This window comes from Gavia stellata, chromosome 1 (assembly GCF_030936135.1).
Source record: "Gavia stellata isolate bGavSte3 chromosome 1, bGavSte3.hap2, whole genome shotgun sequence".
Classification (NCBI taxonomy): Eukaryota; Metazoa; Chordata; class Aves; order Gaviiformes; family Gaviidae; genus Gavia; species Gavia stellata.
In genome coordinates, this window is record NC_082594.1 from 93714218 (window position 1) to 93740987 (window position 26770).

A 26770-nucleotide genomic window follows, 5' to 3' on the forward strand; every position below is an offset into this window, starting at 1 on the left:
TAAATGGTTAGCCATTTTAGCATACTGGAGAATGTAAGTAAGAACTGCTATGCCTGATCAGCCAAAAAGTCAGCCTAGCGTTGTGTGTTGTGCCAGCAGCTGGCAGGAGATGCTATGGGAAGAGTCTTACAGCAGAGCATGGACAAAGTGAGCCTTCCCCGGTAAAGTCCTGGTTATCAGTAGGTTGGAAACTTCATGGGATAGAGGATACATCTGGCAAATTGTGTTAAAGTAATCACCAAATCTCTCCCTCATTTCTTGATTTCCTTTCTGTTTTTTAAACCTGTTTCTACTTTTGTCCTGAACAGCATCTTACGGCAGCAAGTTCTATAACTTAGGCACTATGTGAAGATTCAGGTCCTTTGATTTATTTACATCTATGTCAGCTTAGGTCAGTGGGTACCCTCCTGTTTCTCATGTTGTGAGAAATAATGGTTAGCTGTAATGTGTTTATCTTCTCCTGTCTGGTTACAGGTATATAGCCAAGAGACCAACTTACCTGGACAGACCCTGTGCGTTATGATTAGATCAGCTGGATGTCTGCCTTCTGTTCTAAACTGAGTGGTTTATTATACATTATATTTTTAAACACAAAGGATTTTTTCTTTTTTCTTTTTCTGTTTCTTTTTTTAAAATAAAAGCAGCATGTAATTTTTAATCCATATACAATCCAGTTTCCAACTGCAGTTGAGAGCTTCTGAATAATATTCCTCAGTTTGTTGTCTGTAAGGCATCAGGAGATGGTCTGAACTGCAAAATGAAAGTTGGCTTGTTTGTAACTTAGAGGACACATGCAAACATTTCATTTATATGAAAACAGGGGGACAAAATAGGGGAGGAAAATAAAATGAGTGCACATTCAAAGCTTCTTCTAATTTAGGGAGGTTATGAGTGAAAACATGCTATAAAAACAGTCTGCAGCAATTCTGATACAGTTCATGTGGTTTTTTTCTTGAAAAGAAGTAGCAGGTCCATTGATTATTTTCTCTTACTATAATTTTTTAAAAAAAAACATGATGGCTATTCAATAAGTAGCTGTCACTTTACTAGTATAACATAAGAATTTATCAGTACATTATTTAAAACTTCAGCCACATGTAAATGCAAGGCAGAAGGATCATAATGTAGTTTCCCTGTGTATTGATTGACTTTGTGTGTTACTTTAGTCTTTTAGAAGCTGGTAACAGATTTTTCAGAGGGAGTTACTGAAAATATTGATAATGGTGATCACAAACTGGATGTTAATTTTGTAGTCTGTAATTGCAAGTCTCCACTTCTGTGGAGGGAATGTGCTTTTTTGTTTGTGGAGTTTTTTGAGGGAGTTGAGGGGTGGCTAGGCTGTCTCCTAGTTCCCAGATTAGCTATATATGTCTTTTTTTTTTTTTCTGGTGTTTTTGAGCAAACACTCTCATGTTTTAGGTTTTTAGCTCTTAGACTGGGCCCTGTATCCTGTCGATTAGCGGTGTTTAATTTCCATAGTGAAAACACAGCATTTGTAGAGATAAGCACATAGACTGCTTCAGAAATCTCTTTCACTGTGGTGAGGTTTTTTGTTTCTGAGTTGGGTTTTTTGTTTGTTTGTTTTGTGTTTTGTTGTTTGCTTCCCCCCCCCCCCCCCCCCCTTCCAAACAATACTGTCAGTAAGCCTGGCATTTTCAGGTGATGCCCCCAGCAGGTTCTGGTTAGCAGGTAGTCTTCCTATCTAGCTTCCCAGCAAGTACTTTCTTGTTTGAGGGAGTGTCTCACGTTACCTCTGGTTTTGTCAATTTGCTTGTCAAAGTAATTTTATAGCTTCGCAGGAAGTTTTGCCAGACATTGACTGTCTCCCCATAACAACGTTTGGTTCTTTGCTAAGGAATTGTTTATCTAGAGCTTCATTCCTCATAGCTTCTTACTACTTTGAGCATAGTCATACAGCACACATTGGGTGTACCTGCAGTAGCATTTTGGTTCAGACTAGGAGTGTACTTTGGAAGCAAAACTCCCAATTGTCACCACCTGCTGTGCTTTGGTTTGCATTGCAGACTAGTTTCAAAGCACTCAGACTGAATTACTTTTGGATGAAGGTAAACCGGAAGACATGCTCTAAGAGCATAGCTGCTGCAGTCCCATTGCCGCACAGTGTTCAGCTCAAGGAACCAAATTAGAGCTACCCCAAAGTAAAATTCTCAACAAGTGCATGTTGTGTTAATGTTGGGTCCTCAGCACCAGCTGTTTTGTTCTTCAGATTTGCTCCTATTGCTCTGCATTGCTGGCTAATGTCAGTATAGTCATGGACAGAGATAAATATACATCATTTAGAGGTTATTATTCGTGACCACTGTACTTGATTCAGTTAGAGTCCAGCTATTCAAGCCTAAGTGAGAATAGGTAATATCAAAGTAGCTGACAATTTGAATTTGATTTGGAAGCTGACACTTAAACAGTAATTAGGTTAGTGAGCACCAGAGCTATAATGAAGCTGTTTTCCTGTCTCTGTTACCTTTTGCCCTTTCCTACTTCATTAATCTGAGTTCTCCTCCATTCTCTAACATTCTTGCGACCATCCCTGACCCAAATCACCACAATATTCTGACACCTCTTATGTGCTGGCTGCACTCTTTCCCTATTCTCATCTCTTCAACTTTTTTTGAAGCTTGCAAAGGTCTGTACAGGCTGTGGCTGGTTCTGAGCATGGTGCATGCTTTCTGACTACCTACTTTCTACTGGCAAAAATGGATGATGATTTACAGCCGCCATAGGCGCCATGCTTCCTAAGATACTGCCACAATTGGTAAACCCCATCTTTACCTCAGTGAGAACATTAATGGGTTTTCTCTGTTCTTCTTGGTCATTGATTTTTGTGGAAAACTTGTGGTAGCGCAGAAGAAATCTCAGTGTCAGATTTAGTTAAAAGGTATTGGGGGGGGCGGGGAGGAACAGAAAGTAGAATGAATAAGTAACACAGTATCATTAGTTTTGTTTCCAAACAAAATCAGGTTAAAAACATGTCCTACTGTGAAAGCGTTATTTAATTGTTCACCATTCCCACTTGAAAAAGGAGAGGAATTGGTTATTATTATGTCAACACTTAAATGGATTATCAAGTTAAATACTCCAAATCTGAATTCCCAAAGGGTAGTGATAGTGTCTAACCTAAAGCAATGTCTTTTAACAGTAGCTTACAGAAAGCTGAGGTGTCTGAAATGCCATTATGTAGGCTGCTCAGAAAGGCATGGTCTCTTGATGTTTTGTGCAATTCAGTTAACGACCTGCTATGCCACCTGGACACTCACAAGTCTATGGGGCCTGATGGGATCCAACCAAGGGTACTGAGGGAGCTGGCAGAGGAGCTTGCCAAGCCGCTCTCCATCATTATCAACAGTCCTGGTTAACAGGGGAGGTCCCAGACAACTGGAGGCTTGCCAACGTGACACCCACCTACAAGAAGGGCTGGAAGATGGATCCGGGGAGCTACAGGTCTGTCAGCCTGACCTTGGTGCCGGGGAAGATTATGGAGAGGTTCATCTTGAGGACGCTTACAGGGCACGTGCAGGACAACCAAGGGATCAGGCCCAGCCAGCACGGGTTCATGAAAGGCAGGTCCTGCTTGACCAACCTCATCTCCTTCTATGACCATGTGACCCACCTAGTGGATGAGGGAAAGGCTGTGGATGTCGTCTACTTGGACTTTAGTAAAGCCTTCGACACTGTCTCCCACAGTATTCTCCTGGAGAAGGTGGCGAATCGTGGCTTAGACAGGTGCACTCTTTGCTGGGTAAAAAACTGTCTGGACAGCTGAGCCCAAAGAGTCGTGCTGAATGGAGTTCAATCCAGTTGTTGGCTGGTCACAAGCGGTGTCCTCCAGGGCTCAGTTTTGGGGCTGGCCTTATTTAATATATTTATCAATGATCTGGGTGAGGGGATTGAGTGCTCCCTCAGCAAGCTTGCAGATGACACCAAGTTGGGCAGGAGTATTGATCTGCTCGAGGGTAGGAAGGCTCTGCAGAGGGATCTGGACAGGCTGGATCGATGGGCCGAGGCCAATTGTATGAGGTTCAACAAGGCCAAGTGCCGGGTCCCGCACTTGGGTCACAACAACCCCAGGCAACGCTACAGGATTGGGGATGAGTGGCTGGAAAGCTGCCCCGCAGAAAAGGACCTGGGGGTGCTGGTTGACAGCCAGCTGAAGATGAGTCAGCAGTGTGCCCAGGTGGCCAAGAAGGCCAGCAGCATCCTGGCCTGTACCAGAAACAGTGTGGCCAGCAGGAGTAGGGAGGTGATTGTCCCCCTGTACTCGGCGCTGGTGAGGCTGCATCTCGAATACAGTGTTCAGTTTTGGGCCCCCCACTGCAAGAAGGACATTGAGGTGCTGGAGTGTGTCCAGAGAAGGGTGACAAAGCTGGTGAGGGGTCTGGAGCGCAAGTCTTATGAGGAGCGGTTGGGGGAACTGGGGTTGTTCATCCTGGAGAAGAGGAGACTGAGGGGAGACCTCATCGCTCTCTACAATTACCTGAAAGGAGGTTGCAGAGAGGTGGGTGTTGGTCTCTTCTCCCAAGTGACAAGGGACAGAACAAGAGGAAATGGCCTCAAGTTGCCCCAGGGGAGGTTTACACTGAATATTAGGAGAAATTTCTTTCCTGAGAGAGTGGTAAAACCCTGGAACAGGCTGCCCAGGGAGGTGGTGGAGTCACCATCCCTGGAGGTGTTCAAGGAACGTGTGGACATGGCATTGTGGGACATGTTTTAGTGGGCATGATGGTGTTGGGTTAATGGTTGGACTTGATGATCTTACAGGTCTTTTCCAACCTTAGTGATTCTGTGAATTCTGGTTTCAATACGGATAGTTACATAAGTGTTCAATTATGCCTCCCAGGAACCGCCCCAGATGGTGCCCATGCGCTTGAAAACGATGAAACCCACCAAAATTTTCTCTCACCGAAGGCAGAGTGTTGTTACTTCTCCCAGATGTCCTGCTTGCCAAAATGCGTGGATCAGGAGGTTGTTCTTGTCTGGTTTTGAAGGGGAGGGGAGGGAAGAGATGTATTTGCTTGCAGCAACTCCACCTTTGAACTGGAGGAGCCTGGAAGTAACCAGAGAAAAAAAACAGCCAGAATATTGTCACAGCTTTCGAACAGCACGAAACACTAAGTAACTTAAAGAAGGGGTAATGACGTTGAGGCAGAAGGTTAGAGTTCAGTCTCAGCCAGCTGAAGTCTTGTGCAGCCGCAGTCATGAGGAACCACCTCCTCTCTGCTAACAGGGTGGTGTTCGAGTTGTACTCAGTATGCTAGTTCTGTGAGTGGTGATATATTTTATTGGTTTTAAGACATAATGGCAGTCCGCTAAGTAACAGGTTTCTCGTAGTGATCTGGTCTGTGGTTTTGGGTCCCTGTGTAATCAAAATTAATGATAATGTTTTCAATGGTCTGTTTGGATGGCATCTACAAAGCAGAGGCTTGGTTTTGGTTTTTTTCAAGTTCTCTATTTCACTGTTATCTTTCTCCCATGGAGTCTCAGGTGGGACAAGTCTTTTGTATGCTTGTCTGATAGAGCAGTGTCCAAAGTTTTCCATCTCTCTGTATTCCCGCCCAAATTTTCTGGCTAACCTTGCTGTTGCAAACAAACCAAACTTAATAAACGCAGGTTTCTCCCGTATCCTTAAACTGCGGACTTCCTGTTCAGAGAAAAATCAATATATTTCTCCAGTGTTTGAATCCATGTAAATCCTAGTGTGTACGTTTCCTGGGGAAGAAGTTCTTTTGAAATAGATTGTTATAAGTAAAAATTGTAGTCTTCTGTAATACTTGTTTCCAATGATGTAACAGCCAAATGTGGTGGGATTGGGATTTTTAGGTAGGTACATAACACATTTTTGAATAAATGGAAGACAGATAATTATCATCTGTCTTCCTGTGTAATTATTTAATGTTTTCATTTTTCTTCTAAATAAACCTCCGACAGGAGTGTTTCAGTTGTTGCATTGCACCTGGTTTGGAGGTGGGAACAGAAAAGGGGTGTTAATTTTTAGGCTGAACATCTACTGATGTTTTAGCTAGCAGTGTCTCTTGAATGTACCTGTTTTCATAAAAAGCTCCAGAAGAACCTAAATATTTATAATTTTGAAAAATTGTATAGCTCTGTGTGGCATCTGGTTGTAAATTGCATCCCAGTAGTCTCATTAATTGTACAGGTTACAAAACTAAAATTAACAGCTGCGTCCCCTGTTAGACTTGTATTGCAGAATGAAAAAAGCCACCTCCCTCTTTCCTACCTGATTACTGTAATGCGTATCCTTCCCCGGTTGTGACGGGAACGTGCTGGCCTTGCACTGTTTAAAGACCCTGGTAACACAGCAAGTGAGAAACTGAGTGAGGGAAAATACAACTGCTGCTGCTCTACATTATCCTTATTTTCCCTTCTCTTTGTAATCCCTTCCCTAAGGACGTGCTTTGTTCTCGATGTTGTGTCTTCTTAGAATACATGACAGTCAGTGAGCTAAGATAGTGAAGGCGGTTCGGACTTCTGTGTCCTCTGTCACATCCTCTGTCCTTTAATGGTACATGCTGCACATAAGTTTCCATTAAACTTGTAGTCAGGAAATGTAGCCAGAAGAGATGTACTTGCTGACAGAATATGGTTATCTTAACAAATGCAACAGAATCTTGCAGGAATATTGTCTTGAGCCAACAACTTTTAATGCCAGAATTAGTTAGCCTCCCAATTTAAGGGATACACTGCACTGCTAGAATAGGGTTACCAGCTTTGGAAATGCAAATAAAACTATTCTATGCTTTGTGCTTATACATAGTATATACAAGGTTTGGGCACTTTCAGGATTGAGGAAAAAATATTTAGGTTAGTTGTAAAAAGAAATGTACAGCTTGGTTTGTTACTTCAATATTAGTTTCTTAAACTTGCATGCAAAATGTTTCGCCTCCGTAAGATGCTACAGCCCTTTTGGTGGTGAGGACAGTATTGTTGGTAAATAGCATGGACCTTGTTGGTATGTCTCCTTTGCTGTCTCACACGCTTTAGAACTCATTGTATTTCCCATTGAGTCATTATATTCTACTAGAAGTGGATGGTTGGTTGTTTTAGTTCTGTTTTGGTTTTTAGCATTATACTGACAGCCAGGTAGGCAGTCAGAAAAGCTCGCTTGTTGGTCAGGTACATCAGCTTGCTGTTGAACTCGGAATTTGACACTCAGCTTGACTATGGTGCTATCCATGCTGTCCACCCTGTTGTCACTTTTTCCACAAGTAAACCTAAGGTGATACATAATCTCTTGGAGGGTGTGGAGGGGATAATGTATAGAAGATAGTTGGAAGAGGGATTACTGAAACAATAAACATTGTTACTAGTAAGATACTATCCGGGGGGGGGGGGGGGGGGGGGAAGGATTTTTTTGTTCTTGCATGTGTGTATGTATATGAAAAACATTGCTTTGACACCATAGGACCATCCTAGCCTTCAGTAAGGTTCATGAAGACTTAAAAGCAGGAAACTAAATAAAGAGTTGGGTAGAGGAATAAATGAGTCAGTAGAAAGTGAAGATGTTCCTGTAGTGTTGCCAGCCCTCTTCAGTTTTATTAGCTGGTTTATGAATGTAAAAAAGTTTAATGTACTTGTCTGTGTTTGATTCCTTCTTCCAACCAACCTTTGAACTATTTAGCCAATTGGAACCAAGACTGTCAGAGAGCAGAGGACCAAAATATAGTTATGCTCCTCCCCTTTAGGGGAAGGGGCAGTTAAGTAGAGGGCAAAGACCTGAGCGGTTCCTCTGCAGTGGGAGAGTCCATTCTGTAAGTGTAATGTTAGTGGCAGGGCAACCATTGCCTGTGTCCTCAATCAGCCTCTTGGCCAGCAGGTATTTGGGTGTCATAGCAGGAAACTAGCCATGTTTTGTGGGAGCTTGGAAATGAAGATGTTTGGGGAGATATGGAGAGGGAAGGCAGGGGAGCATGAGACACACAGACATTTTTAGGAAAATGGATGTAACTAGTTCCAGGGAGCTCCAAATACTTGTAATTGCTGTAAGAATCTGAAGTACATTCTTGAAAGGAAGTTTCTGCACCGCAATTGCTGGAAAGCTGCATTTGGTATTTCCTAGAGAAGGGCACACTGGTTCTTTTTGTAATGAAGGAAGGGTGAAAAGAAACGTAATTTGTCTTTGGCTGCCAATTCAGCAAATCTTTATTTTATCACTAGCTCATGATATACTTGCATCAATTTCCACTGAAGAAAATAAAAGGTGTTTTTTCTTTTGTGTTCTTTTTTCTTCTCCTTCGCCACATATTTTCCCCAGTTTCCCAATCTGTCTGTGTCAGTATTCTGATGTTCGTTCCCAAAGATCGTGATGTACCAAGCACCTACTGTCAGGTGCCAAGGCAGCACTGCACGCCTAGGCAGTGTTGCACTCTGCTCCTGGTGTAAAACATCCTGTAGCCGAAGAGAGGCACTTCAGTCTGCTTGCATCTGCCACAGCTCCCAGTAGGCAGAGCCGTCTAGTTGTGACTCAGTGAGCGTGGATGTGTGTGTTTTGCTTTTTTTTAAAATGTTGTTGAAATCCACACCCAAATTATTTGTTAAAAGGGTGAAATATTAAAGACTAACTGAAATTTAATGCAAAAAACATCTCCATTAGAGAGGGGAAGCATGGCAAGGTGCATTTCATTCACTGTATTACTGCAGCTCAACAGAGCAAGTGAGCACTCATGGGTTTTGCTCTTCTATCGCTGTGAATCTTATTTGAGGGGCTGTTGCAAAAGTAGCCACCTGAAACTGGAGGGTAATAAATGGCAAAAGAAACTCATCATGTAACAGATGAAGATAATAGTTTCACCAGTAGCTGAATTTTTTTGTGACCTATTTATTATTAAAAGCTTGGCAATTTCTTCAGCACAGATATTTGGGTTGTAACAAGTCACTACCCAAAAAACAACACTAATTTTCATTTTATTCAAGAAGCAAGTGGCAAAGGCAGTTTTGTCTTTGCATAAAGTAGTCTGCTAAGAAAAATTCAGGCTGTTAAAAAGAAGTTATATATAGTCTGAAGAACTTTTTTAAGCCCTCTGCTTCTGTTACCCTACAATACTTAGTAATAAAAAGCTAAACACTATGGTGGTGAGATTTAAGAGTGCTTTAATGTCTGCTGTTTATTCACATTTATTTGCCTTTACAGAGATTTGATGAACTTGCTTTAAAATAAGTTTACTCCTCCATCTCACGTGTCTTTGTAGTCTCAATCCTAAAATTTTGTTAGCAGACTGGGATGTCTTTATAGAGCTCTATTCACTTTGGCAGCAGTGTGTACGAGTACTGCAGTCTGCTCTTGCATGACGAATTACAGTGTTGGACAGGCCACGTGGGAAGTCTTAATTTTCCCTCTTTATTACAGCAGCTATGGCCAACCTTTGTGCATAGTTACCACTTTTTTACGGAGAAGTTTGCTTATGAGGTTTTGGTTTTATGGAGAGTGGGAACGTTAGTATGGTATGATATGTTGATGTATAACCTGGCCTCTGAAGTAGAACTAATGCTAACCTTTAGGAGTAGGTAATTAGTAAAAAAAACTTTAACGTCGTGGTGTTCTACCAACTTGGTTAGACAGCTGCACCTTTCTCATACTTCACTGAAAGCTTTATTTTCTTAACTTTTCCCATACTAACAAAGACTCCAAGAAACTAGAAACAGTCCCTCAAACTACTATTGCTGCCTTCAGATGCAGTTCTTGTTGACTGCCTGCCTGGTGGGTTCAATGAGCTTCAGGCACTTTCTTGACTGAGAGCATCTCTTGTCTGTTCTCCTTCCAAGAAGAGGTATAAAGTACATGTTAAGTTCTTGTAGCGCAGGTTGGGATACTCACATGTATTGCAAGTTCCTTAGACAAATCACAGGTCTTGTTCTGCCCTTGAACTTTGTGCAGGCATCCTCTTTTAATCAGTAGCAGACTCTGAATGAATTTGCATGTGTTCATTCTGATTTCAAAAAATCTGATCCATAGACTAAAGATAATGAGTTGACTTGATCTCTGCAGAGTGAATTTAAGTCTCACATAAGGTATAAGTAATTACAGTGAAGAACGTAATACCTTTCAAGTTCGGTCAGATAAAACAGAGGTTGCAGATTTGTTTACAATGATACAGACCTTCTATTTCATATTAGTATTTTTGCATATTCTAAATGTGGAAAGCTTTGAAAAAGTTAAAGCATTCACCATTTCACAAGAGTTACCTTTTTTTTTGATAGTATTCCTATACTACTGAAAGTAGTCTGCATGCAGTAGTGGTACAACTCAAAAGAGGGATTAATCTTGACCACGGGGTTTCCAACACTGATATATTTGTAACAATATTTGGGAATCATGAGAAAGTTTTCCAAGTTCATAATAATTCACAAACTCAACAGGGTGTTTCCTCTTTTGTTTACAGACTTGATATTTGCAAGTTCCCTGCCCTTGATCAGTGATCATCATGGATAGTGGTAAGTTTGTTAACTTAGTGATGAGTGTGCATTCTTTATTATTCCCTATGAAGTGGGCATTAACACAACCCAAAACTGTCCTCTGCTCAAAATCCCAGTCAGTTCGCACAAAAAATATCCTTTGCTATTGGACTGATTTTGGTGTTAGTAACACTCAACTGAACTGGAATCATACTACTGTTCTGACAGAGATATTATATGCAAATCGTAATAATCATCACAAACTCATTTGTGGATCTTTGAAAGCTGGGTGCAGAACGAAGACCACAGAGCTGAATTTCCAGCCTTGCGTACTTCAGTTTAACTATTCCTAAGCTTGTCCCAGTAACTCCAGAATCTCGGAGCAGAAGTCACTTTTTAAGCTTTATATGTAAATGTTCAAAAAACATTTTTCTCCCTTCTGCCCTATGCAAACCAAGGAGTTGTATTAAGGTCACCTACAGAAATATTCAAATTTATTAGTAGCTGTAGCATCGAATTTAAAATGAAATGTTTATTTCTAGTATGTGGTGGTGGTTTTAATCTGCTTGTGTGTTGGTAAGGAGTCAGAAAAAGGAAGCCTCAGTAATGGTCTCAATAGAGCTGGTTTTGGTGTCCCGGATGCCCTGGGCTTTGATTTGGCAACCCTTTGGTGTCCCAGAATACTTTTCCCACACTGCTGCTCCCTGTTCTTTCTGTCACTAAAGACCTGAACCCTGTTTTCTTTGCCTGTGACAGCTTCAGTTGGCAGGCTGAGACATATTTATCTTCTCATGTCCTTGCCTGTGTCTTTCTGATTCTGATTTAAATTCACGTTGCTACAGTATCCATTCACTGTTATGATAGCACACAGGTTTTTCTGAGAATGTATAATAGATTGATCTCACTGTATTACTCGCTTCAATAAAAGTAAGTCAAACTAAGACTTGGGAATGTTTTTTTTTTGTAGCTTTCTGGTGCATAAAAACTTGCTAAAAGCCAAGTGTTACTGTTACACAGAGCACAAGCATGTTTGAAGAAATAAGCATGTATTCCAATGCATTAGATTTGGGAGTTGTATATCTTCGTCTATATTCTACAAAAATTGAGGAAGAAGAGACTTTAGATTTTTTGTTTCTGTGTCTATGTTACATAATGCCAAAATCATAATTTTGATTTTTCCTTGATCTTGTACTTGCTAGTTAATCTCCTTAACAAAGTGAAAAATCAAGTTTTATCTTACTTCATTACTTTATTCTTGCCACATGGAAGTCTTCCTTGATCATCTTCAGCTCCATAGTAACAGCTGCAGTGAATTCAGCCACACTGTAGTTTGGTTAGGTGGGCATCCAACCCAAAGCAGTTTTTGTATACACTCCTATGCAATTATAACCAAATGTCTACATGACGATGGTCCTGGAATACTAAGAAGTCAAAGTGGTATCTGCAGTATGGTTCCATTATCTCTTTTTACAGGATTCATCAGGCAATGACTAGTTCTCATTAAATCACTGTGTTTCAATCAGTATCTCCATCAAGATTACTTTGATCAGTGTATGCTTTTACGTTTTCTTGCTACATTTGTACTGGCTTCTCAACAGGGTTTAAAGTCACTAGGAGTGCGCAGAGCTTTAAAAATGTCAAATTAAACCAAACAAATTAATATACATCATTTTTTCCAGCCTTGCAGGGTCAAAAGCCATTCCTGGTCTGAACTAATCATAGAACATTAATTCTGACTGTATCTGATAAATAATATGGGGTGTGGTTTATTTTCTTCAGTGGACTTTTTTGTCTCTGTGATGTATGCATTTTCTATACTGTATCGTGAAAGAAGAGACACTTTCTGAATATGAATTGCTAAATAAAGAAGTTGGGTTTTTTAGATAGTCATATATTGTTCATTCTTGAACGGTGAACTATTTTAATGCTTTGCTGTTCTTCATAAATGCATTTTGAACCAGAAATGTATGCTTAGCTCTTTTTGGAAAACTAAACCATTACCTAGAAACTCATCCCAATGTGTATCAAACACAGTATTTCGTAACACGCCAGCTTTTAAACCTTTATTCTCAGTTTGCTGCTTTGGTAAATTGGAAAGTGCATGCAGAAACACAGTGTGTGTATTGTTTCTGAGAGCCAGAAGCTTTAAATTAGGGTATTTTCAGCTACCTGCATTTTCCTCTTTATTTCTTTTTCCTTTGCATCCAGTACAAAGCTGTCATAGTTTGTGTCATTGCTGTTTTCGGGGACGGATTTCAGCTGTGAAATGAAATTCCCTAGGTTTTGTCTGCTGAAGGAAGGGAAACTTGTTTTATAGTGCATTATCTACTCTTTGGTGACTCCACATATGGACACTCTTAAGAGAGTCTGGGCTGTAGCTTTTTCCACTTCAGGAATGCCCACAGGAGCAGTTGGTGAGAAGTAGGTAGAGCACTGTCAGTCCATCCCCACACATGGCTGCATGCTGGCTTCCTGATATGGACAAGTCCTTCAACTCATCATGTTTGGGTGATCTCTGAGGCATGTTGAAAGAAACCAAGTTCTTCAGGCCTAGAGGCGAGTCAGGAGAATTGTGTGGGAAATGGAAAGAAGCCATTCTTTTTTCTTTCCTTTTTGAAGAGATTTTTTAATATTAATTTCTATGTTACTTAGTGAACTTAAACAATAGGAAATGCCCGTGTGCTCATCTGTGGTGCTGTAGAAAACCAAAATTCCAATACGTGCAGTTGTAGAGTTGTGTGCACTGAACCTCTGGTAACATCATGAATAGCGTAATTTGTGTGGTACATGTACGTACCACACGTATTCAACTGTGAAAGTATAGGAGTGACTGGTCTTTTGGAGTTTAATCTTCAAATCTTCATTTAATCCTTTGCAAAAGGAAGATAACTGTCTAACGATTTGTATCAAAGTATGCCACAGAGACTAAACAAAATTAAAGTAAATCAGCCTAATTATGGTAGTAGCCTTATTGCTGAAACATGCCACCCCATCTATCTCATGAGAAAGCAAAAGTATAGTAACCATCTCTGTAGACTTGCTGCCATCCTTTTTTTAAAATTCAAAATCAGATGATTAAGAAAGAAAAACACAGCAAACTGATTCATATAAAATTATAGATAAATCATTGCTTAAACCAGTCAATGTCTGTCCTTCAGCAGACAGTGAGAGTTTGTCTTTGAACCAATGCAGAAATGATTGCATAGGTCAGGAAAGTGGTATGGGTGGATTAGCGTGGCAGCGCATTGAATAATTAGCCCCTCTTGCTGGCAGTGAGAGCCCAGTAACAGTGTTGCACTGACATGATGTTCTTGCTTCCTGACCTGAAATACGTGGAGAATTTCTGCATCATTCACTGCAGATGTACCTCCCACGTAATTCACTCTGCTGGATTTTGGAGTGTTACAGTTGCTGCATTTTACTGTAAAAATCATTTGGTCAGGGAGTTTGAGGGAAAACTGGAAGATCAGAAGAAAAGTTGCTTCCAGCTCTCCTCTTTGAACAGAAAACCAAGGAAAGCAATTAAACAACACCTGTGTCAGAATGTTGGTTGCCTTTTGGCGTTGTTTTATTTGATTCATCAAATAAGGTGAGGTTTTATGTATGATTCAAGAAAATAGAAAGAGGCTACTTCTCTCCACACCCCCAAAAGGGTCACTATTTCAGGGTTGACATGTCTGGAGTGAAGGGAGCAAGTCTGCTTCAAAGTTGCTTAAGAAAACTTACAGACTTAAACTTTGATAAATACAGCTGTTATGGTGTGTATGACTGGGTAATATTAATAAATATTTATATCAAAAACTTCAGAGCATTCTGGCTGCGATGCCCTCAGGCAGTTGCAAATATCTTTTTGGATGTTCACAGGCAGGATTTGTTTGTTCTGTGTCATCTTAGTTTATGAAGTCGCTTGAGCTGAGCATGTGCCTGTCTCTTCAGAGCACTCTTCTTAGGCACCGGCTCCAATCTTGTTGAAGCATACATGACTGTGATGCTGAATTTAGGTCCATCACATCTATGATGTTATAGCAATAACTACTGAAATTGTAGGCCCAGCTACTTAGAACAGTGAATAAAACTAGGAGAGGCCTTCTATCATATTAAGTAAGGGGAGGACTTGAAAAAGCTCTTTATTTCTCAAAAGCACATTTTCTTTGAGCAGTTTTAGCATGAGGTTTTGGATATCTGTTTTAGAAGTGACCTTTGTTGTCTCTCCTCTTATTCAGTGTTCTTAACAGAGGACAAAGCCAATTCTGTGTTAAAAAGATACCCGAGAGCCAACACATTTTTGGAAGAATTAAAGCAAGGTGACATAGAACATGAGTGCAGAGAAGAAATCTGTAGCTATGAAGAAGCAAGAGAAGCATTTGAAAATGAGGAAAAAACGGTATGTTTTGGTGTGTATTTAAAGATGGGTGGGGTGTATTGATACTAAATTTTGGGGTGTGCTGAATGCTTGTGTGTTTTCCAACATTACATTAGATTTGTTTTTCTTTTTGGCCTGTTTCCTTAAGCAAATAAGGTGTTCAGTGGAGATGGATAGACTACACAGCAATAACTTTCGAATCCTTCACCCCAATTAAACTGAATTTGAAGGGGGTAGAGGTCTCAAAACTGATTATGCTCATAGGTGAAAATCAGCAGCTGGGAAGAAAGGAATATGAATTAATAACTCCACTTGAGAAGAGGTGGGCGAAACTGTCATCTGTTTGGCAGCACTATTTACCCAAATAGCCTGTGTCCTGGTTCTCCTATCATCACACGCTTAAGTCTGGCCTGGATATCACAAATTCAGTTGTCTTGCTTGGAAAAACTGATGGGATTGGGAATGTTACAGGGAATATGTGGAAGCAGAGGATGCAAGTCTTCACTTACCACACTCCTGTGGAATAACATGTTTGTTGAATATGTTCACATGAAATGAGTGAGCAACTTAAAAAGCTTTCTGTTTAAAATACACCTTTGAATCCCAGGTGCTGCTGTAGCTGGCCAAAGTGTTCAGTGCCCAGACTATTGATAGTCTAAAAATAAGGAAAGTCTAGTGGCCTTCTTCAAGCTAAAATCTGCAAGCCCCCAGAGAGTATTGTTAAGCAGCAGTGATTTAAAATACGGGAAGAACAATAATTTCAGTGCTACTGAGGGTTATGCAAGGGCAGTGATACATTAACTTGACAGGAATGAAGCAGATACTGCCCACACAGAATTGTTGCGTAAGTCTGTCGGCTTCTCTAATTAGAAGAAGCTTGTGGGCTAATGGCTCTGCAAGCAATAGCTGAATATCATACCCAACATACCTTATATTACTTCCCAACAAATAAAAACAGCACACCGGTTCTTAATGGTGACATCTGACCTATTTAATGCAATACATCAAGAATTAATTATTTTTTTTAATTCAAGACAGACATGCATGAAATTAGGGCTGAATTTGAGGATAAATCTAAAGTGAAAAACAGGTGCTAGAAATGTGACTCAGGAAACTTAAAAAAAAAAAATCTTCTATCCCTTGTGCGTCTTTACCCAGGAAAGTTGTACTTGCAAGGTCAATGGGTTAATGGGCAAAGTGGCACAGGGAGCATTGCAGATTTCCAGAATTTACACAGGTGATGCATTCCACTCTTCACTGGCTGAGCTCTACATCAAAAAATAGCAATGTTATTGTAAAGGCATACTGAAGTTTTAAGTTCTTGGCATCTTTTTTTGGAGGTCATGCCTGGGGCGATGGATAAGGCTGGAATGAGAATTTTCTGATTTATTAAAATGAAGTAGTAGGATGTGCTGTGTCTCTTCAAAGCTTCTTCTTTCTGAAGCTTTAAAGTACATGCACACACATGTTTTTTACCTCCCAAACTTGGCTTGGTGTGGCCATTCCTAATGATAGCTCATTGTGTAATTAAGAATAATGTTTACAATGACACTACACGTGTAAAATTCTAACACAATATCACTTTTGCTTAAGTAGCACAAGAAGTTCAAGTCAGTAGAGGAAGCATGGCCTAAACATGTTGCCTCTCACTTCAGCTTCTTTTCCCCCATTTAGCAATATTTTGTGTTTTCATAGATAGCATTTCCTTTGCAGAGGTATTTGGGAAATGGTAAAGTAGAAATAGTTAGCTACATTTCCATTCTTGCCACAACCTTTGCGTCACAGGGGAGAAGGAGCTTCCAATAAGGTCCTGCCCCTTCATCCTTTTCTACTACTGTATCCTTTTTGCCTAGCTGCTTTATTCTGTTGTTGGTAGTTTGCTAATGGGCCAGGCTCTGCTAATGTGCAGTCATGCCTGACCAGCCTCATTTACTTAGGCTTTATTTAGTCCATTGTTCCCCAGTGGTATCCATCCTTACAGCCACTTAGTAAGACTCAACTTCTGTGTCCCAGGGGAAGGAAATGGATGCAATAGACCAGGATCATGATACAGTATGTTCAGAGTAACAAAGATGCAATGATTTCATAGTATAGCTAGACTGGAATTCAAATAGGGTCTGTAGCTTATTTATCTCATGATAACTTTGTTTTGTGTAATTGCTCTCTCTGTATTTTTTATTTTGTCCACTTGGTTCTTTGTTTTTCTGTAGTCTTCTGGGGAAGTGTGAAACATCTGGATTTGTAATACTAAAATAAATATCAAGCAGTTCCCTCAAGTTATTTTTGATGTATAGTTTTTTCTTGGAAGTTAGCATTGTGTATGTTAAGTGTACATGCATAGCTGCCATGGAAATACTGAATGCCTTTATATTGTGTGGGCTTGGGGATTTTGATATGTTCAGAATTATTATTTAAAATGATAAAGTTAATTATAAAGATAATACTACTATGTTAGTAAGGCTAGAGCCAACAGGGAAGAATTTGCAGGACTTTGTGGATAAAATAGGATATGAAATTCAGTGTTGACAAATGTAATGCCTGTGGGGGGAAAAGGGAACATTCATTATGTATATGATTTGCTCTGAACTGAACTCAGGAACAAGATCTGAATTTGAATCTATGAAGACTTGAATTTAATGCTCAGCAGTCAAACAAAAACAAACAAAAAAACCCAACCCTGAGTGCTAAGAATCTGAAGAAGGGAATAGGGATCAAAATGGAGAACCCAATTACGTCATTGCACACCCATGTGTTGAATGTACCATGTACAGCTCTGATCTCCCTATCTCCTAAAAAGCAAATTGGTAGCTGAGGGAGGACCAGAGAAGTGTGGCAGTTGACCAAAGATATGAAAAGACTTCTGTAACAATAGACTGGAAAAGAGTTAAATCGGGGAATATGTGATGACATCTGTGAGGAGCATGAAGATTGAACTGAGGTCAGTCACTTGCCATCCTTCTAACAGGAGAGCTAAGCAGGCCTCAAAGGAAACTAGAAGGTGCATGTTCAAAGCAAATAGAAGTATGTCTTCTCACCACAGATAATAGAGCTGTGGACTGCCTTGCCACAGGATGTCTTGGATCCTAAAAGCTTATATAGGTTCAGAGAACAACAATATAAATGAATGGAAGATAAATCAGTCGGGGACCACTGAATAAAAGAGGTCAGCTTTGGCTAATGGAAGTTCTTGAAGTACAAATATGTGGAATCTGGGAGAGTATCTTTGCCTGCTTATGTTTGAACTCTTCTTTTAGCAGTCTCTGAGGCTTGTTGTCAGAGAGAAAATAACGGGTTAGGTGAACCCTAGGTCTGATCTAGTAAAGCTATTTATTTGTAGTACCTGTAGCCTGCTGGCAGCACTGTATGTGGTCACTGGTCAATTGTCGAAGGTTGTTGGGAGACTCAAAGATTTGTTTAAAAGTTACTGTGCAAAGTATCTGGGTGTGATTGAAGCACTGATACTAATTTTATATCCGTTAACTAATTTTTTTAAATCATACTGCATTAAAATTTTAAAAGCTAGAATTCACATATCTTTGTGTTTCAAATTTCCCACAAATTTTAAGTATTACAGAAATTGCAAGCTTCTCTGTATAGCTCTATTCTAGCCAAATAAACAAACAAACAAAACACTGAAAAGCTTAGCAATCAACTCAAAACTTGTCAGCACCAGATCTAAAATGATGTGATCAAGTAAGACTTCTAGCATCAGTCTGTATCTAATTATGGATGGTAGATAAATACCCAGAAGAAAAGAGGTGAATTGTTTCCTGCCACCTGAAATTGAGGGCAGACCAGAAGAAAACAGTGTAGCAGGTACTCACTTCCCATTATTGATTTGTTCATATCCTCTACCTACTGAATACCAAGCAGTCTTCTGACTGGCATATTATTAGTCCACATTTAAAACAAGTCAGACAATTGACCAAGAATCATTTGAGGCTGATGATGCTGCCAAATGTAGTAAAGGTCTCAGCTGAAATTCTCAGCAGGGTATGAGTCTCTTAACTTTCATGTGGATCCCTTGTTCGATTTGGTGTGCAGACCCAGTTGACTGGTGCTGACTCTGTTCTGAGAGGTATTAGAAATAAAAGGGAAACAAAATTCTAGCAAATGGACTGTAACTGTCTGTGTGGGATGCCCCTGAGAATTCCTTTTGATTATTTCAAACTGGATTTGAGGACTTTCAGAAAAGTAGTTCTTCGCGGGAATATGTTAGATGTTTTCTAAGTCTTTTCCATTGCGGTTATCTGATTCTGTGGCCTGCTTAACCTACTTTTTCAGCCTTTTAAGTCATACACGTCTGGTATTCCCAGCTGTAGAGCACTCAAGGATAAATGATTACTGGAGTGTCCTTTTCATAAATCATGACTTAATACTTTTGTCAAGTAGAAAGTAAGTCCTTTTTATTGTTGGTTTAAGAGACCAGCAACTATGGAAGGGGTGGTTGTGCTGTGATTTTTTCCAACTTTTAAATTACGCTTTGACTTTTTGTATGAGCTCTACAGCTACTTCCTAGGTTTTCAGTATTTCCTTGTCTTGGTTTTTTTCATAGCAGTTTGTACAGATCCTCACACTGTGCAAATTCATCCAAGTTCTCCGTGGTTTTGTCGGGCATGATTTGACTTTGACCAGATGGCTTGTCCTCCTCCTGTGCCTTCACTTTACAGTGCAGCGTAGCTGTGGGGTGACAGAGCAGAAGGGGAGCTGCTTGGCAGCTGTGCAGCTTGAACCTTAAGTATTAGTTTCCTGCAGTTTCTGTCAATTCTGTCTGTCTGGAAATAACAGTCTTTGTGCTTCTCTCTGAGATTTGGCTTGCAAAAATGCAAGCTGGAAACACTATGTTTAGTACACTAGTAAGTTTTTGGTTGGTGGTTTTTTGTGGGTTTGGCTTCTTTGGTTTGGAGGTTTTTTTTCCTCAAAGAGGAAAATTTAAAGAAAGCTTTTTTAAATGACTGAACAAGTGTTTCTTTCTTAGTATTTTTCACCTGTGTGCAGAACTTTATGCTTCTGTCTCTGTAAGATAGCCTTAGATGTGAAGCACTGTAATTTTTGATGGGGGTGCATGTGTCTAAACTGTCTTGGAATTTCCTTTCCCTTGCATGCAGATGAAAGTGGACACTAAACTACTTTCATCCTTAAACCAGTTTAAACTCTTACCTTAAGCTCTTTCTGCACCTGTCTGGTCACACCCTCAACTTGAACATCCCCTGCAGCCACACCCCCTATTCCGAACTATTTGCCTGCCACTCTGGGAAAACGGTTTTTCTGCGGTTTTGCCATGTTGCAGAGTGACAAGGAGAGGTGCTGGTATTTCAGCTTTCTGAAGAAGGTACAGAGGTGTTTTCTCCAGCGGATAGAGCTGAGCTAGAGGTAACATGGAAACAGTACTAAAATACCAGTCACAACTTATTACTCTTACATCGGAGAGGGTGCGTTTCCTCTGCAGTCTGCAACACAAAATATATTGCTAAGGAAAAACTACCTTTCTCCTTCCCAGAGTCTTTAAAATGACACATCCTTACACAGTATATTTGATGCCTTTCAGTAAATCTTTGCGGTTTTGGTCTCAAAACCGAACATCGTACCAGTTTACTCCTTTGCTGCCATTGAGGCAGCAGAACAGTGTAGTGGGGAGATTTGTTCCAGTAAGTCAATAGCAGTTAATAATGCTAATGAGTATTTTTCTGCTTTTTTAGTCGAGAATATATTTATTATCTATTCCACTAAAGAATCTAGTTAGTTGTATTCAAACCAGGTGGAAAGGTAATAGGTAACAGATCTTCTTAATTGCCTGGTGATCTGGTGGGGAGAGGTGAGGTCATTGGTTTTGTTGTTTTATCATGCAGAGCTCCTGAAAGTCCTCAGTTGTGCAGCTATTTTCATTTTTTAATGTTAGTTTCCCCCCTCAAATACATTTTTCTAAAGTCAGCACAGCTGATCTGGGGTTCACTGTGGAACAATGCATCGAGGAAGGCACTTGCAAAGAAGTATCTGGAGAGATTGGTCCATCTTCCAAGACTTGTTTACTTTGTTTGAAGTCAATGCTTCCTGACTTAGCTTAGATGATTTGGACCTAGGTTCACATCAAAGAGGGGCACTGTCATGACCTGCTTGTGATGTCAAGCCTTGGAATTCAGAAAAAACACCTAATCCTGGATTGCTGTAGGATTTTTTTTTTAACTTGCACTGAGTATAGGGATGAGAACAACTGAATTTATCTTAAAAAAAAAAAAATCTACATCATAGCCAGTTGTTTCATGCACATAGAATTGCTCCTAACATTAGTAAATTCTCATCCAGAAGCTTTGTGAGCCTGTGTTTTGCCTATGGTGTCCTGGTCATGGCTTTGCACAGGGCAAGCTTAGCCTCTACGCTAGAGGGGCCATGCTGCTTCTGGACTCAGTCTGCCTCTGAGATCAGTTTGGTGGCATTATCTGTTTAATGCTGATCATGTGGCAGCAGTCCTGAACTAAAAAAATTGATGGATCTGATTTGTTTGTGCACAAAGTCAGTCAGTCTGCAACCTGAATAAATCATTTACTAATAACTGAGCAATGACAATATCAATTTTACCTGGTGAGTGTTTTATAAATACTTGTATGTGAGATGTGTGCTATTACTTAAAGGAGATGCTGGCATGAATATGAGTGGGTCAGGTCTCTGCATTTTTAAAGGAAACTAAAGAGTCCAGAGTTTCTAGCATGGATTTGTTTGGGTTTTTAAATTATTTTCTTCAAAAATTATACATGGCTGTAAAACACGGTGGAAGTGTTTCTTAGTAGGAGAGCTCTTATATTACAGGTGATGACTACTTTTTTGAGGCAGAGTACGCTTTTGTTTTGTACTAGTTTTCATAGCATTCACTGCAGAGAAAACTGGATGGCAGCATGTCCTTTGTGCTCCTACTTGTGCATATTAATATAGCAAAGAGTACTTTCAAGTACTAGTGTCCCCCTTCATCTTTGTTTTCCCTTGTTCATATTTTCACTTCACTTTCTGTTCCATTTATCTGTAGCTATGTTGTCAAAATTTCTAGAATATAATAAGCTATGTAGTATTCTCATAGTGCTGAAGCTATTTTTAATTACAAACAGAGGATCTGAATCAACTCAAAATAAGCTGACAAGAGTTGCTTTATGAGCCAGAGGGTGGAGGAAGTCTAAAGTATGAGATGACAGTACAAGCATAGTTGTGCTTTGCCAAAATGGTCTGTCATTCCGAAACAGTATTTCCCTGTCAAACTGTTTTAGTATATTATTACAATTTTAAAACAAAACAAACAAAAAACCTAACTTTTACCTTGAGTGGTGCTGAAAAATTTTGATCTACCAGATGGCTGATGTGCATCCTGATGAGATTTCTTATCTATGCCTGTCTGTGCTGCAGGTTTGTCAATATTAAGTGCAGATACTGGACTCTTAAAAGCAGTGAGGAGTTGGTGTAAAAAAACAAAACCCTTTTGTATCACTAACCATGTCAGAAGAAAATGTGAAAGTTTATTGGGTGTGCTTATCCATACCTGTTCTTATTTTAATCATCAGTACTTGAAATGCCTTTTTTTCTCATTCATTTAAAACAGCTTGATTACAGTGTATTTTTTAACTGTCTTATAGTTTCTGACTTATCCTGTCTTGCTCTTCTAGAAGGAGTTCTGGAAAGTCTACAAAAATGGACTTCAGGGAGAAAGTAACACAGGACATACCTGGTATTCATTTTACCTCGCATTTCCATTGATCATTGGCCTTTTTGTTATCCTCATTGTCATTTTTGTCATATGGAGATGCCTGTTTAAAAAGAAAATGCGTAGACAGTCGGTGTACATGCATAGGGGAGCCCACGAAGCAATGGGTGATGGTGCTGTGGCTGATGGCAGAGGTCCACTTCCGCCGCCTCTCAGCATTGTTCATTCCCCACAGGAGGAAATGTATGAAGTCAGTGGGCTCTCTCCAGGAGGTCTGAGCTATACGGATGGACAGTCAGACTCAATATCCACAAGGCTCTCAAACTGTGATCCTCCTCCTTCATATGAGGAAGCCACTGGTGAAATCAGTATGAGAAGTGAAACTGAACAACATTTAGATCCACCCCCACAATACGAAGACATTGTGAATTCCAGTTCAGCCAGTGCAATTGCAGTATCTCCTGTTGTCACCAGTACTAAGTAAAGCAAGAAGAATGCTATGGACTTTTTAAAAATTACTAATAATTTTGTAGCACTTTATCTTGGCTTATTATGCATTTCTGTAATTTAATGGACTTATACAATGAACTTCACTTTTTTGTTTTAGATTCACTTGTTCTTTGGGTTTGGGATTTTTTTCCCCTACAGTAGGTCTTAAAAGATAAAGAATCTGTACTGAGAGTGTAGTGCAGGTACAAATGTGGTGCTCTGTCATACTTCTCAAAAGCACCTCTGCTTTGAGGGATGTCAGTTGTTTTATTCAGAACGTTGTCCACATTCCCCACAAGATTTGTGGAATCCCCCTCCCCTTTCTTACTGCAGACTGTCAGAATTGCCTGAAATAGGGAATCCTTAAGCAACATTTTAGATAGTTACTTACACTAAAGGGGACTGATTTTGCAGTATTGCCTCTTGTCTAGTTAGTTCCTTTTTCTCACTTGGATATTTCTTACATGCTGCACCCTGTTCCTGGGCCCTTGGAAGGCTGAGAGCAGTATGCCTTTGTATTTAAACCAGTATCTCATGAAGAGTATGCTGGTGTAATAGCAATAATTTCAGAGTCCTAGCAGAAGAGGCTTATTCTAAAGCTTTTGCTATTACAAGTCAAAATTCTGTAAATGTTTAGAAGCTAACAATTCAAGATACTAATTAGTGAATTTAATAGCGTACTTTTTTGTCTGTGTTCTGCCTTTCCTCTCTGTTTTCCTATCTGTTTTTACTTGTTTTTACTTGTGTATTCTAGAGGTGAGAAGTGTGCATATGTTAACTTTAAACTTGAAAGTTCATGCAATGGTAAATAATGAAATACTGAAATACTCAAGAGTGGATAAAATCCTGATCATAGTCTTCCTACCATAGTCTTCACTGGGACCAGGATATTATCCATAAACACATAAACCCAAAGGTATTACTTTCCTTTTTAAAAGGGAAAAAAAGGGAAAGCATTCAGTGTGTGTGACTTATTTTTTCCAACTATGAAATAAAAATCCCTTCCTCAAATCCTGATATTCTTTTGCCTCTTGCATACTTACATGTACCTACCGTGTGTGCACCTTGTATTGGTGGCTATGGAAGTACTTTGCAGAGAATGTAGATACCTGTTCTCAACAAGTATATTTATCGCTTATTCATTCCAACAAGGTGCTTCTGTTGCAAAAGTAAACAATATGTTGTAATGAAGTAAAACGACTTAGATTTTTCATTGTTTCTAAGAACAGTGTAGTGCTTTTATCCGTGACATGAATTCTTAAAGTACACTCCGTTCTTAGTGTACACAAGACTTTTTTTCACAGCTCTTAGGTTACAGGTGCCCATCAGAGTAAGAGGTGCTGGGAAGCATGTTAGTCCAGGCTGGTTCCAGAAGTTGTGTGGCGAGCCTGGCTCTGCTATCTCCAGTTGTGAGCTGCAGAGCCCACCTGATGGAGGGCAGAACTGTGAAAACCTACCATGTTGTATTTCTAAGAACACAATGCAGGCATACCCCCAAGAATTAGTCTGGGGTGACTTTTTGAGACTGAAGACATAAGGATTTCTGTCAGACTTGATGCAGGTTAGAACAGAGGCTTGTACAGAATTTCAGCCAACTGGTTTAGATGCTGATGATGGTTAAGCTGATGCAAGCTGTAGTGTGGTGATTCTTTTTTCCCAGCTTGATTTAAAAGTTCATTGCTCGGTTTAGCTTATGAATTTCATTTCAGTTTTCTTTTTTTCCCCACACCAAGGTAGCATGGCATTAGCTTTAACAGTGTTCTGTGTTCTACTAATCGGTTAGCACCAACTGAAATGTATTTAGCCCTGAAGGACCACTGTGTTATGTTGGCTTTCTTACTACAGAAACCCAAACTGCATCTTGTTCCAAAGAACCCAAATGAAATGCCAGTGCCATCCATTAGAAATTGCTGATAAAGTCTGAGATGTGTGCTGGTGTCTACTGTCTCATGGGGACTTGGCCCGTCTTCCCTAAGGAATTTTACAGAAAGCTGCTGCAAAGATATGTATGGTCATACATGGGTGTGTTTATGCACACTTCTGTAAGAATTTGATATAATGTATTAACAAATTAAGTAAGGATTTTAATTTTCTATTCTCATTTTTGGCAAAGAGTAGGATGCCTGAGTTGTCTACTGGGGATCTTCAGTTGCTAAGGAAAGTTTTATTAGCGTTAATGGGTGAACTCCAGGCCAAACTGTTGTCAAAAGATAACTCTTATTTATATTTATTATTTATAATAGATATTGAGCAGATAAGTACAATATGTTTTGGACTCTTGTAGTAAGAATTGCCTGGGTCTTGGTTTTGGACTGTCTGACTTTTTCTTTTGAAGTGGTTTTAGCTTTCCTGAATTGCCACGTGTAGAAGTTAAAGCTCCTTTTATACTGACCAACAGTTAATATACTGCTTTAGGCAGGCATTACCAAAACAAAGTGCCTCATCTCAACATGCAAGAACCACCTCAAAAAGAGCTGGTATTTCAATGTCCATGCCATATTGGCATCTCCTGTGCCTGCCAGCACAGCTAGTAGTTTTAGCAGTAACTTTTTTTCTTTGGGTACAAGACTTCCCTGTAGGAAATGCATGGAGATCCCCCATTTCACATTAGGTCATTCAGCAGCTGTCATCATCCCCTGAACATGGGCAGTCTAGTTTAGAGATGAGCTGACTTTTCTTTTTTTCTTTTCCTTTTTTTTTTTATTACTATGCTACAACTTTCAACGGCTCTATGTTTCTGGCTCCCAAGTTGAATATGTTGCTGTATCCTGTAGATACTTTTATGTGCAATGCAAAAATGATGCTTGTCTTTCCAAAGGAGCCACAACCAAATATGTAAAATGATCTGTGAGTTGAATTATTGGGCTATGACTTTTCCATGTACATGAAAGCCATTGCGGACTATAAACTTATGTCGTGGTGAATAAATTTCATAATTAAACAAAACTTGCATGGGACAGTTATCCAAATGTATTTCCTCTAAGACATGAACAGCTTTTTCCATGTTGTAATAATGTCAAATTACAAAACGTTTTGTTTTGTGAAATGTGGGAAAATAGCTTAGTCTTGTGGCTGGCTTTTCTAATCTGATTGAAAAATAAAATTTCATTTGTACTGGGTTTTGATACAGCTTTTTTTTTCAGATCACTTAGTAGTTTTACCTATCTTGTAATTGCATTGTCATGCAATAAATAGTATAAATTTATATTTGTACCTCTCTAAAGGTTTTGCAAGTCTGAATGCAGTACTATCTTGACTGATGACATGAATAGTCAGGATACTGCCTTTCTCACTTCTGAATGTAACATTGAATTTCATCTTATATTAGGATTGAGATGATTTATCTACTAAAACTAACTTAAATGTGAGTGTTGCTGTTTTAAGAAATTATGAAAATTCATTATTTGCTTAGGTGATATTTAGCATTAGTGGAGGTTGTTCTGTTCTCACTGGATGTAAATAACCTCTGATTACAGTATTGCATATTTTAAAGGGGTTTGGTTTACATTAAATTATCCTATTTAAACATTTTTGCCTATGTTTATCAAAAATTTTTTTGTAACATTTGTTTTTGGATATGCTAAATAAATTTTTTTTAAGACGCCTCATGTTTCAAAATATTCAATTCTGTACAACTGCAGTGAGAATTAACTTTCTGTATTTAAGTGATGCTCTTTTAATTTCCGTCGGTTTATGTACTTGATCATTTGCAGTGAATCAGTTGTTTTGATAGCTTAAAATATAAATATAATTTTGTTTTCAGGTGGACTTGATAGTCTTTCAAAATTCAGGCTCATTTTTAAATCAGA

At 39.4% G+C, this 26770-nt stretch overlaps 1 protein-coding gene across 2 annotated transcripts; it reads left to right on the forward strand.

Moving 5' to 3' along the window:
• Nucleotides 1–10419: 10419 nt before the first annotated feature.
• On the forward strand, nucleotides 10420–26108 carry PRRG1 (proline rich and Gla domain 1). Of its 2 annotated transcripts, none has more exons than XM_009821956.2 (3): nucleotides 10420–10464; nucleotides 14649–14809; nucleotides 22435–26108. In XM_009821956.2, the coding sequence occupies exons 1-3, from the start codon at nucleotides 10455–10457 to the stop codon at nucleotides 22954–22956; spliced, it is 693 nt and encodes a 230-aa protein (XP_009820258.1). In that variant the 5' UTR covers nucleotides 10420–10454; the 3' UTR covers nucleotides 22957–26108. The 2 variants fall into 2 exon arrangements, with proteins under 2 accessions (XP_009820258.1, XP_059673838.1); XM_059817855.1 differs by having other exon boundaries at nucleotides 22708–26108.
• The last annotated feature ends 662 nt before the right edge of the window (nucleotides 26109–26770 follow it).